The sequence below is a fragment of the Peromyscus eremicus genome, chromosome 13 (assembly GCF_949786415.1).
Source record: "Peromyscus eremicus chromosome 13, PerEre_H2_v1, whole genome shotgun sequence".
NCBI classification, from domain to species: Eukaryota; Metazoa; Chordata; class Mammalia; order Rodentia; family Cricetidae; genus Peromyscus; species Peromyscus eremicus.
Window position 1 is genome coordinate 48,554,387 of NC_081429.1, and position 13,327 is coordinate 48,567,713.

Genomic DNA, 13,327 nt, shown 5'->3' on the forward strand with positions numbered 1-13,327 from the left:
TTCTACTAAAAAAAAATAAGCTATAGAAATAGTTTTCTGTTGTCTATTGCTGTGGGATGTATGGCAAATGTGTTGCTTATTAATCAATAAAACACTGATTGGCCGTTGGCTAGGCAGGAAGTATAGGCGGGGCAAGGAGGAGAATAAAGTTGGGAAGTGGAAGGCTGAATCAGAGAGACACTGCCAGCCACCACGATGAGAAACAGCTTGTGAAGATGCCGGTAAGCCACGAGCCATGTGGCAAAGTATAGATTAAAGGAAATGGATTAATTTAAGCTATAAGAACAGTTAGCAAGAAGCCTGCTACGGCCATACAGTTTGAAAGCAACATAAGTCTCTGTGTTTACTTGGTCGGGTCTGAGAGGCTGTGGGACTGGCAGGTGAAAGAGATTTGCCCTGACTGTGGGCCAGGCAGGAAAACTCTAGCTACAGTCTATTGTCATTGATGTGTCTTAGCTATTTAGAGCAGTATTTAACAGAGAGGAATTATCCAATATATTTATGTAATGAATGAAGGAAAGGAGAATAGATGAATAAACGATTTTCATGTAAAACTGAAATCACATCTTCAAGCACTCGATAACTTCTGAGTCTTAGGATAGTAGAGTAGGCATCTACGGTAATGCCAGCTGGTATGGTGCATTCTAAAGCAGTGAGGCATGCTGCATGTGACTTCCAAGAGTGAATGGAGCTCAAGTATCCTGATGAAAATTAAATTATTCTTTAAAAGATTAATTGATTTGTTAGAGATTAAGAAACTTTTGGAATCATAAAGTAGTCTGAATTTGACTCTACTTCTGGATAATTTATTTTTTCTTAATCATTTCATAAAAGATATAAATGTATTGATTAATATGTAGTTTGGAACACATAACACAGTGAAATATCTGCTTTCCCCTGTGAGCAAGGGCTAAAACTAGACCTTTAATGTAGAGTAGCATTTTACTTGCAAAAAGTGATATTTCATGTAGAATTCTTCCACTTACTTAAAAAACGTTCATATGGTACACAAAAGAAAATATAGAGCAAATATATAAAACATATATATTTATCTTTAAAGTAATTTAAAAAGTAAAATATTCCTTTTAAGATTATCAAGGTGGCAAAAATGAGAACAACCAGTAACAATCAGATGCTTTCGTATACTGTCAATGGGAACACAATTGCTTTTCAGGAGAGAACCAGTCAAGGATCAAGAGCTCAAAGTTTTACTACATCTGGTCAACCAATTACAGAAACCCACAATGGTGTAAGAGTCATTTCTCTCTCGAGGAAAATACACACAGAGAGATGAGAATAAAAGCATTCAAGACCAGGGAGGCTTTGCTTTAATAAGAAACTACTACTACTACCCCTAAGGATGAAGTGCCTCTCCTCCTCACTGGAGCTTTAGTGTATGCCTGAAGTGTTTCCAATACCACTCTTTGTCATTCAGGGTCCTTCTTGGAAGGGATAATTATGAAACAAACAAATATATATATAATATATATATATATATATATATATATATATATATATATTTATATTATATATGTACTATAGCACATATTTTATGTGATTTTTAGCTTCATATTAAGTATAATGGTTGCAACAAGAGACTCTCACTTCTAAACAACTGCAATGGATTTGGCTTGTAATTCCAAGGAGAATTTCAGTACTTTGTTCCATTCTTTGAGCAGATGTTTTAGCTTTATATTTTTATGGAGATATTCTCATATTAATACAAAAGTTCTTTGAAAATGAACATGGGATCACATTTAAATATGAACAATGGCTTAAGAAACAAAGGCAAGTAAAGAGAAAAGGTTCACATTTGGCTTATTTAAAAGGATTAGAATCCTATAGAGGAGCTCAATTAAGGTACAAATACAAGAAAAGCAATTCAGGTATTAAATAAGAGCAACTCAACACTCCAGTTTTAAAGTATAAGGTAGTTTCCCTACTAATCAAGATTTTCCATCAAGTTATAAATCATGTTCTAATATACAGAGGCCAGCTTCATAAATATCTTCATGGATTGGCAATTGCAACATATCACTCGTCAAGATTCAGTTACAAACACGTCCAAACTTTATAGTTGTCTTCATATCCCTTGCAAGAAAATGTAACATTATGTAACACTTGAAGAGAATTTATTTCTACTGGCAATTTAAAAGTCAGTCACCAATTACAAGGAGACTTGAAATTTAGTGGCTCCTTGCTAGTTATCCTAGTAACATTACTTCTTCCACAACTGCTAACATTACTAAAAACATCACTGGGTTAAATGTTTTTAGGTGGAGGATTGTTCTTACTTCAAAGGCTGTTTTCCTCTTTAAATGAAGAAAACATGATTGTTCAAAATGCAAATGATTTCCTCCCTCAACAGGAGACAAATGAAAGCAAGTATGATTAAGGCCCTTTGTGACCATTTATGGATTGGAAAGAATCTGATAAGGGTGAGCTGGAATGAGCCAACACTTTCAGAAAATTCTAGAAACATAATCCAGTAGGAAAGTGTAATTTCTATACAGCAGGGATCATTTCCACTGAACACAGCAATTCACGCTGAAAATCTGTTTCTGAGGCAAAAGAACACGCCTATAAACTCAGTACTGCAGAGGCAGACACATGTAGATCTTTGAGTTTGAGGCCAGCCTGGTCTACGTAGGGAGTTTCAGGCCAGCTGGGGCTACACAGTGAAACCTTGTCCAAAAAACAAAAGAAAACCAAGAGCAATATTTCTGTCTGTGTGTGGAAACTAAAGCTGGGGAAAGATTACAAGGGGGTGTATAGGAGAGAACTATACCCTGACCCAGACAGCCACTCCTGCTCTGTTGCTCCAACCCAAACGGGAATCCTACTTACTTTTGAACAGGATCTGCGCATTGCACTGATGTACTGAGAAAAACCGGTCTAGCCATAGACACAGAAAAGCGATCTGATCTCTGAAATTTGGTAAATATTAGCAGCAACCTAGAATTCATTTTTAAGTGTAGCAATTACTTGAAATTTAATTCTTGTTATGGTTTTAGTTACTCCAATATGGATTTTCTTAAGGTTCTCCAAAGGGCTGTTTGGGGTGGAGATGCTGCTGTGAATTGCAGGGAACAGCTTTTTTTCTTTACTAGTTTCACTGTCTCTAAGTGCTGCCATGTGCTCTCTGCAAACTCCACTTGCTTTTACTTCAGTGGGAATTAGAGTTTGGATGGTTATTTTAACCATAGAAACACATTAGGACACACGAGGCCAGGTGTGCTTTCATGTCCTTGATTCCCAACTTCTCAAGGCTGAGGCAGCAGGGTCACATGTTTGAGGTCACATGTTTGAGGCCTGTCTGCACAACACGGTAAGTTCAAGGTTAGCTCAGGCAACTAGTCAGGTCCTGCCTAAAAATTAAACATTAGAGGAGGCAGGCAATAGGGTTAGGGGTGGAAGTCAGACCTAGAATTCTTTCCTAGCATGTGTAAGGCCCTGAGTTTGATCCCCAACATCAAAAACAATCACAACAATACTCCTTGCCCTGAAAGAGAATCTATGTTTCTTACTGAAAAATAGTACCACAGTTCCTTTTCCACAGAGGTGGTAAAGTTTCTTTCTCTTCTCCATCTTTATGAGTTGTTTTAATTTACATATTTTCCCCTCCATAGCAAGCATGTAAAAAGCCAGGGGTCAGTTTTCTGTCATTAACATCTCCCTAGATCCGAAGCTTGTCAGCCTGCTGTGTCCTTGCTTGATATATCTGGGGTGTGCATCAGTTTACGAACTGGAGTTTTCCTGTACCGAGCGGGGAGTGCCTAAGCCCAGCCCCCCTGTGCTGTGACACTTCCTTCCTCCAGGTGTTAGCTTTATGTCTTTCAACTGGTTTTCATTGGACATGGTTTCTGGGCCCCTCTACAGTATCTGGATCCATTTTAGAATGTCCTGGTGTCTATTAAAATGTTGTATTCAGTTAAATACAGTCCTGTACATGTACACTGTAGTAAAGTAGTCTTGTTACTTGATCTGATAACACGGAAGTTCATTCAGGAGCAGGCATGTCAGGAGATCATCTAAAAGCACAGGGCATTGTCACGGTTGTCATCATGCCAACACTCGGAGTCTGATACTAGCACAATTGTGCTTTCACTAACCTGTTCAAGAACTATCTTAACTTCCACGACTCTGTCTCAGGAAGATCTTCCTGCCCTTTGTCTGGGTCCCCATCTAAATTTGGCTTCAAGAAGTAGTTATTTCTATCTGAAATTTTATTGTTTATTCACTGTATACAACTTTATTATCTATCTGTCTAAAGAGAATAAACAGTCCTATCATTTACCCGGAATACTGCTTTGCATATGGTAAGCATCCAGTGAGTCCTCATTGGATAATTACTATCACTCTTTTTGTTATTTGTATGTATGATTTGTTGAGTGTGGGCATGTTCATGTCCCAGTGTGCAGGGGTCAGAGGATAACTTTTAGGAGATGGTTTTTCCCTTCCAACATGGGTTCTGGGATCAAACTCAGGTTACCAGGCTTTCATGGGAAACATTTTTACCCACTGAGCCATCTTGCCAGCCCAAATTTTGGTGACCCCGTTTTCACAAATCTGGGGACTGAGTTTTCATGAATTATGTCAGTTCAACAGAATGGCCATTTCTCTGGGACAATCTCTATTGAAAAATTGGTAAGATTCCATTTCATTCCAGACTCTCTTCCTCCAAATTACAGATAGCCAAGTTCTTTCAGCGTCCTTGAGTATTTAAAAGCTATTTATTTCTTCAAACATATTCTTTCTTTTTGTGCTGAAAATTTTCAAAATCCTTTCTTCTGACATTTTGAAATGCACAGTTATACAATTTTACACTTTGCTTCTAGATCACTGGAACTTAACTATCTGATGATCACACCTCCTCTTGCTGAGTTGATTTTTTTTTTTTTTTATTTTAGGACAGTTCAGAATTTTCAAGCATAGAATCTTACCATATTTGCTATTTAACTTCCTTTGGGTGATAATAAACCTCTAATTGGCATATTTTAGTAGTGAGCGTTCTAATGCTATATACCCCAGTATATAACTTAGCCCACTGATCTCAATCGGAAAACAAACTGAAACATGTTAAAGGTCAATATCACACGTAATAATTCCCTGAGTTGCCCATATAGAAATTCTAACAAGGAAAAGTGGCCTCAGTTACTCCATAGATTCCATGCATACTACCATTGGCCACCAGAGTTTTATACTTTTTTTGTTTCACAGATATGAATATCTGAGGATCCACACTGAGGTCACCAGTTGTTTTGGGAATGTATCATCTTTGTGAGATTGGTTCTTTTCTTTCATGAAGTTTGAGGGCGACTCTGGATGATTTCTACTGACCTAGGAGAGCCGCTTTACAATCCCAGTCCACTTGGAGCACAGGAATAGCAGATCTTCTAACTCTCACATACAGGCAGCTCCACTTCTCCAATAGGAACATCATCCTTTTGATGCACTTGAAGGAAAACCACCCCAGGATTGCAGTGGCTCCACTCTCTACCTGGCACTGATAGGAATCCTCCACAATGGACCATCATACCCTGCCTTAATCCTTTAGAAATAGCTTGCTAATCTTGCGAGGAGGATTTACAAGTTTCTGCTCAGGCAGCTGAGTAGCTCTTCCTCTTTAGTACACCCTCAGTATTTTTCTTTCCTCACCATTTGACCCTCTTTTTTACCAGCCACTGGTAACCAGTGAGTTCTTAAGCAGCCACACTAAAGTCTTTAATTGCTTGGGCTTTTGCTCTCTAAGTTTGCATCATTACATCAGAAGCGCCTTCTGGAAGCCTTCCCTTAGCTTCCCAGCTTGTCCTTCCCGTTAGGGGTTAATCTAGCGACAGCCATCACTTTCCTCCTCACTTCCTGTACTCTGGCAAACAGTGGGTCCTCAGTCAGTATTGCTTCATCAGTGACCCAATCGCTCTGCAGTTCCCTTCCCCTGCTTGGCTAAGGCACAGGGCATCCAGCTCATCCCATTCTGCTCCTTCCTGATCACTTCCTTGACTTATTTAGAAGGTGAGTAAGCACTTCCTTTGGGGGCTGTCATTAGTGTCTCTTTACCAGTCAGATTTGTTATGTAAGTGTCAGACTAAGGGCTAAAGAGCAATAGTTGATTCAACTTTTACCATCTTCAGAGGTATTGCTTACTGATGGTAATAAAGAAGATCCATGGGAATAAAGCTTTACATTAAAATACATCAACACATATTAATAAACTAGTATAATATCAGAATATATAATTTTATACATTTCTTATATCCAGCCTTTGGGGTATTTGTCATATTCTATTACAAAAATGAAATCTATCATTACAAAAACAATTAAAAATAAAGTAGTAGAGAGGTAGAGTGGGGTTAATTAACTTATTTCATTCCCATCCTTGATCTAACATGAGAGATGGCAATTTTTTCTGAGAGGAATATCCCACACCTATGAGAGAGTGCTATTCAAAATATATCTTTAACATTTGCCTTTACAGGTACAGGAAATCAAGTTGTGTATAGTTTATATCAACTGTGTGTGTCTGCAAACATTCCCTAAATCTAAAAAGTAGAAGAAACTAAAGAAGAATAAAACTGCATTCTTGTAGCTTCTGAAAGACAATCAGCCGACCCATCTCTCTTCCTGCGTTTAGAGAGAGTTACACAGGACACAGGCAGTCTGTAAAGAGACATGGGGCATGTGATGCCAGCAGCCACCATTGTCAGAAACTTCCTACAGTCTCATCTGGCTGTCTCAGGCATCACTACTGTAGTCCTGTTTCCTCCCATTGAGCAGAGGCAGACAGCTGGCCAGGACTCCTCAGCTGCACGGCCCTCAGCCCTCTCCTCCTGTGCCACAGACGCCATCTGAAATGGAGTGCGAGCCCAAAGGGGAACAGGACACAAAACTCTTTTTAAAAAAGTCTGCTGAGAAACAGGGTTTTCAACTTGACTTTGAATGGGGCTATAGATTAGGTCAACAATGGGGCCAAAATCTTGAAGTGCTGTCCCTTAAATAATTGAGACTAATTCTTAAACACTATTATGGGGTCATAAAACACCAAGCCTGGAAATTAAAGATTTTTATGCCTCATCAAAAAGTCTTTGAATGTAACTCCCTGGCATCCTGCCAAGGAGGGCAGCTCTTGGGGGGAAACCCTATGCCAAAGGCCAAAAAGGCAGCTGTGTCGTTCAGCTTCTGAGGGCTTCCAACTCAGCACCCACACAAGCTCAATTATGAACAAATTAAAGGGATCCAGACTGAACACAGTAATTCTGGTAATTTAAATAAATAGAGTAAAGTCTGCAATTAGTAGGGAAAGATTGATTTTCTGAAAAACTCAGAAGTATCTACCCAGTCACTTAAATTGTACCCTAGCCCTTGAATAAGCACAGTTATAGCCAATTGCTTAAAAATAAATTTCTTGTCCTTATTATTTTAATCATCATTGAGCTATCTTAAACATGACCACATGCAAACTCCACAAAATATCTACTAAATATGGAAGCAAAATGGCCTCCCCAAATCTAGAGTGGTTACAGAAGAATTAAGAATAACAAATAAAGTTGCTGTCAGTTTTGAGTTATGCTTTAGAGTGTGGAGAAACTGAAACCCTTCTGCAGCCATTTCACAAATAAAACTGTAGTTAATCAAATGAACTTTACAGGTTCAGAGAAAACAGTTACTCAAAAAGAATCAGAGATTAGTTGTGTACAAGCTCCTAATTAATTTGTTTCTAGTTTATTAACAAAGAAAAATATATACCGTCACTCTGTATAGATCCTTACAAATCACTTAGTAAAATTCAATACCTATTCCTGTTTTAAAGAATAAAGGGACTAATGAAAAAAGTTTAGTAAGCTAGGACTACAAAGAGGCCGATTTAACTTGATAAAGTGCTTCTATCATAACCCATAGGAAGCATATATACCATTTACACACACACACACACACACACACACACACACACACACACACACACACACACTGAAGAAACATTCCTATTGTAACTTTGATTATCTGATTCTAATGTTCCTGGAAGAGTCAATGCATTTGAAAAGCCAGAGTCATTTAACTTTGAAAAAATCTTGTTTTTTACTTAAAAATATAAGTCAGAAGAGAAGTATCCTATAAGTAACTAAAATTCAGAGTAACAGCATGATAATTTACACAGGGTAGCAAGTAGTGCAGGCCAGATTTATATATCAATAAATCAACATGTCTATAAACCCACCCATGTACTAATATAAAGGAATGTAGTATCTAATGAGAATGCATTCCAAATTATGGAATGATGAAAAAGTCAAATATAATGATTGTTTATTTTCTGAAGAGATATTCTTCTATCTCATATACTATGAATGAAAATATATTATCAATCATTTCTTTCTGAAAAGTCTTAGGAAGAAAATAAATAAGATAAACAGGACACCAACAAACAAAACAAAACAAAAGCAAAAGGAAGACAAGATGGTGTTATATGACAATAAATCAAAATATTTGTGCTTATGTGTGTATGTGTATGGGGTGGGGGGAGGGCACCAGCACATATCTTTGTGAAGGAGCCAGAGTTGACCTCAGAGTCAGTCTCAATCATGTTTCACCTTAGATTTGAGACAGGGTCTCTCACGGTACCTGGAGATCACTGCCTGACTCCACTGGCTGGCCAGTGAGCCCTGAAGGTCTTCCTGTGTGCCTTTCCAATTCTGATTACCAAGTGACTAACTTCTGTGCTTTTTAGATGGGCGCTAGAGACCTAAACTCAGGTCCCCAGGACTTCACAGTAAACTATTGACTTAGCTCTCCTGTCAGTCCCTTTAAAACATGTTTTATGGTAAAAGATATCAAGATCAAAGTGAAAATGTAAGTAATGATTACAACAGTATAACAGAATTCTAAAAACAGCATGAAAATAGCAAGTGGAATACTGGCAAAAATCAATAAATAAATTCAAGATAAGAAGATACAAAGGGCCAAAAAATAAACAAAATAAACCTTTCAATCAAGCTCAAGTTCCATTTAAATAGGAAAGAAAAAAAGCAAAGTATAGATCAAGAGACTCACTCGTTCAGTACTGCATAACTACACAATGAATCCAAAGTACATGTGGCATGAACATGTGTGTGGATGGCCAGGCAAAGTGGACAATATAACAGGCAGGGGCCGTTCATGTTTCAGCCCTGTGTGCGCTTGCTGGCTAGGGGAAAGGGATGGGGACTAAGAGGCTGAAGTTTTCGTAAGACTTGCCCTTCTTTGGAAATATATGTCAAAATAAGTAACTGGAATTTCCTCACCTTTAAAAATTCATCACACCAGAACATGTGACATGATTCAATATGCAGGTTAAGATTATCATTTGACTCAGTAGCAAGCATGACACAGAAATGGTCCTGATAATACCCACAACCCTTTGAAGATTCCTATAGACTTTTCCAAGGACAGTGCCAGCTACATAGCCCAGGCTGGCCTTTGGTTGAGCTCCATTTGCCACTCACCAAAGTGGCTGGAATTATGAGTATCTGTAAGCATCTATCACCACACTTAGGTCATGGAAACTTTTTGATAGAGGACTAGCCAGTCTGAAGTCATCTCTCAATAAATAAATATGAACATTTATCCTTTCATGTCTCTGTATTTTTAACCACGTGAAGCTGATGCTTTTTCCAGGTTAAAAAATATTATGTGAGTATTCTGCCTAAATAGTGCAGGTTTTATTTATGAGGATTAATTCCAGGGCTGTGTGCATGCCAGGCAAGCACTCTACCAGCTGAACTACATTTCCAGCCCTAGGGTTTATTATTAGCTTTTAACTTTTGAAGTTGTATTTTGTCCTGCTGAGAGCATTAGTCCCCTAAACATCATCATCAACTATATATATATATATATATATATATATATATATATATATATATATATATATGATCAGTAATATATAATTAAGATGTATATATTTCAGAGTTCTCAATGGCACTTTAAACCACTACAACACTCTACTACTGTAATCAGAGAGGAGACACTTCCAAATGCTCAGCACTAGAGTATCACTGGGTTTACTCACTATGAAAGACAACACATTTATTAAGCCCACTCCACTTTCTGTCTGGGGAGAAAGACCAAGATGATCCTATACTGTCTACTTCCAAATTCTCTTAGCCTTAAATTCATACTTCTCAGAAGGGGTTCAACTTTGACAACTGCTGTGAAAATGTTTTAATAGCATCCAACTACGTCACTTTGCTGCAGTGCATTTTAAACAATGCCTTTTAGCTTAGAACTTATGTCCTTAACAAATTAAGGCATGGACAGTTGTGTAAACTGAACAAACATTGCTACTGTCATTGTTCATTACAGTGTGAGTGTCTATCATCTTGTACAATAAAATGCAAAGGATGGATGCTAATATACATATTTCAGAAATGAGATTTCAATTTGAAAGAGAAAATTTTCTCAAAACCAAACGTCAGTATTAGATCAATGCATCCCTCAACCCCTATCAGGGAAGCTTCTTTTTGCAGTAGATGATGATTAACACAGAGGTCGACGACTGGGCCAAGTACAGAGAATGAGAAACTAGGGAATTCCCAGGCCTCAGTGGGACATCTGGATCATGCCTCCTCTTCCCAAGACTCAGGGATCATTGCAGAAGAGGGGGCTCAAAGAGTGTAAGAGCCACAGGTAGCAATGACTACCAGGAAACAGTGTCTACTCTGAACTAACAGGGACAGCATGCATGGGACCCGTGTAAGCTTGAGCCAGACTAAATTCCAGCATGGAGTCCCACCTCTAGCTGAGGAGCTATCAGCAACTGAAACTGGGAGAGTCAGTTTTCTTTAAGAGTGGAGCCTCTGATAAGTCAACCACCCTCCACTGGAAGGCCATATCCTCAACAACATAGGGACTTGATGGATATTAAAAAAAAAAGGAAGATAAGTAGGGTGGGTAGGGAAGGGGGTGAATTTGGAAGAAGTTGGAGGAGGGGGTAAATATGATAAAAAAATATTGTATGAAAATCTCAAAGAATTAATAACAATTAAAAAATAAAATAATAGAAGTACTTTTTGGACATGACTGAGGTTTAATCATTTTGTAAACTTGGTGATATCCTTTCTCTCTTAAAATGGATGATATACTATTTTTATCTTTGGCACAGATTTTAGAATTATAATGCTAGCCCTTTTTAATTAAAGAAAGAAAAACAGCAATATATTTCCCTTCCCAAAATGAAGAGCCAGTTTTATCCATTCATCTTATTTATAGAGAGACTGGGAAGACAGAACAGGAAATGTTTATCAAGCACTTCCCGAAAATGAATTGCTCCTTAAAGTATAGTAATCACACGTGTCACTGTCATATAGCAGCCCTCTGGTTGTCACAGGTTTGCTGTTGAGAAAATCCCCATATGACCAGCACCCATGGCAGCCTCCTTGTTGAGCTTTTCTATCCGTCTCACACTATAGGTGGTTAGGGCAAATGCTTCCCAACAGTTTAGTTAACTTATAGACAATGGAATCAATCTGCCTTGTTTTGTTGTGACTGAACATTTTCCTGAGCTGCTGTAAATGAACAACAGATAATCACCATTTATCGGATCACTGCGTAGAGCTTGCCGTTTTGATGATTCTGTTTCCTTGTTACTATTAATGAAATGTATGCTATGCCCCAAGAAAAAGCAATTGCAGAGGTTGGCCCCTGAGCTCTTGAGATGCAATGAATATTTTGCTCTGAGTGTATGCTATACTCTGTTTCTAAGATCCCAGACGATGGTAACAGTGCTCTTCAGTGTCTAAGAAGTCTTATAGCTCCAGGTCTTGGTCTAAATTGTTGCCAGAGTCCTGGATCTCCCCTTGAAGCAAATAAGTCCTATGGTATTCAGAATGTCAGCAAGATTGTTTAGGGTGCCACAACACCCTCAATGTGACAGACCTGAGGGACACCTCACCTCTCTAGAGTCATAGGATTTAGGGATATTTAGTTGAAGAGACCAATGGGAAGTGTCATTTGACCCCATTATCCTGCCAGGCCAAGCAACGGGCATGCCCACCAGGCAAGATCTATACAAGCTGAAACCAGTACACAGAAGCAAAGGCAAGTGAGTTCAAGATTTTTTTGTGGCATTCAAGTTTTCTAGAATTAGTTTTTTTCTGATCTATGTATAGAGAGAATTATATGGAATGCTTCATAGAAATAAGCCATCTCTTTTTCCCTTACGAACAGGTTAATTGCAATTAACGTGTGAGAGGAAATGGGACAATGGGGTGAACAGTGCCCTTTCCCAACTCCCGAAGTTAGAGGAACAAAACTGCACTTCTGGAAAGACAGATGGGTGGAGACTAGAAAAAACGATTTGGATGCTCCTCTCTGTCACTTACCAAGGTCCATGCTCTTGGAGGTTTTCAGGTTAATTGATTCATGCTGCATAGCTGGTATCACAGATCTGAAATTGACATGTTGATCTGGAAAATATACTGTGGAATCCACCCCAGAGCTGTGGAAAGAAGGTATATGTTACATTTAGGTTTAAAGCAAGAGGCAGGCAGGGAGGGAGGAAGATTATGAACAGACATGAAAATATAGAATACATTCCCTCATCATTTTCTCTTCAGCCTGTAGCATGTATTTTAAACCAATTCTCGATTCTCAGACTTCTCATATGGAATGGAACAACTGTGGCCTATGCATTTTATTCTGTAGTAGATTTTAAGTAAAATGTACACGGGCTAATAACATCTTTTGTTCCTCCGTCCTTTCTGCCAATTGAGACACTGCTGCATGAGTGAGGGGTACTGGGAAGCCCTAACACTTCAAAGGATGCTGCTAGACACTAGTAGAGCCCAAAGTGGGCTAAGAGACTCCTGTGGGATAAGTGGGGCCTTTTAAAGAGCAGCGAAAGGGACGTCTCCTTGAAGAAAATCATCCCGAATGACTGATGGCTGCAGGAGACTGAGTTTTACCTTCTTAGGTGATCTTCAAAGAGTGATGCTAATGCTGAGCAGATAGTCTGGCCATCAATAACACCAAAAGGAAGCCACAGGAACAGCACAGTTGACAATTTAGACACAAATACATTAAATGCCCTTTATGGATTTTTGCTACTTGGGGTCAATCTAAAGAATTTTGCTTCTACCGAACACTCTGTTTTGACTGGGGATTCAGTAGAAGGGATTATATAAATAAATTTAGATAATGGCTTATATTCGTTTAGAAATAAGTATGGACACACTTTCCATACATTAAATTGCAACTGCTTTCTCCTCTGTGCTCGAGTTTGCTAAAATGGGTATGTGTGACTCATCTCAGTGTGACTTTTGTTAGGTGACAAATCAGGATTCTTTGACAATCTGAAAGG

At 38.5% G+C, this 13,327-nt stretch overlaps 1 protein-coding gene across 1 annotated transcript in view; it reads right to left on the reverse strand.

Annotated features, from left to right (window-relative positions):
* Window positions 1-13,327, reverse strand: part of Pard3b (par-3 family cell polarity regulator beta) — a 965,008-nt gene that overhangs the window by 377,139 nt on the left and 574,542 nt on the right. Inside the window, exon 15 of the mRNA XM_059278226.1 lies at window positions 12,351-12,466. Coding sequence (XP_059134209.1) covers window positions 12,351-12,466 — 116 coding nt within the window. The remainder of the gene's footprint in view (window positions 1-12,350; window positions 12,467-13,327) is intronic.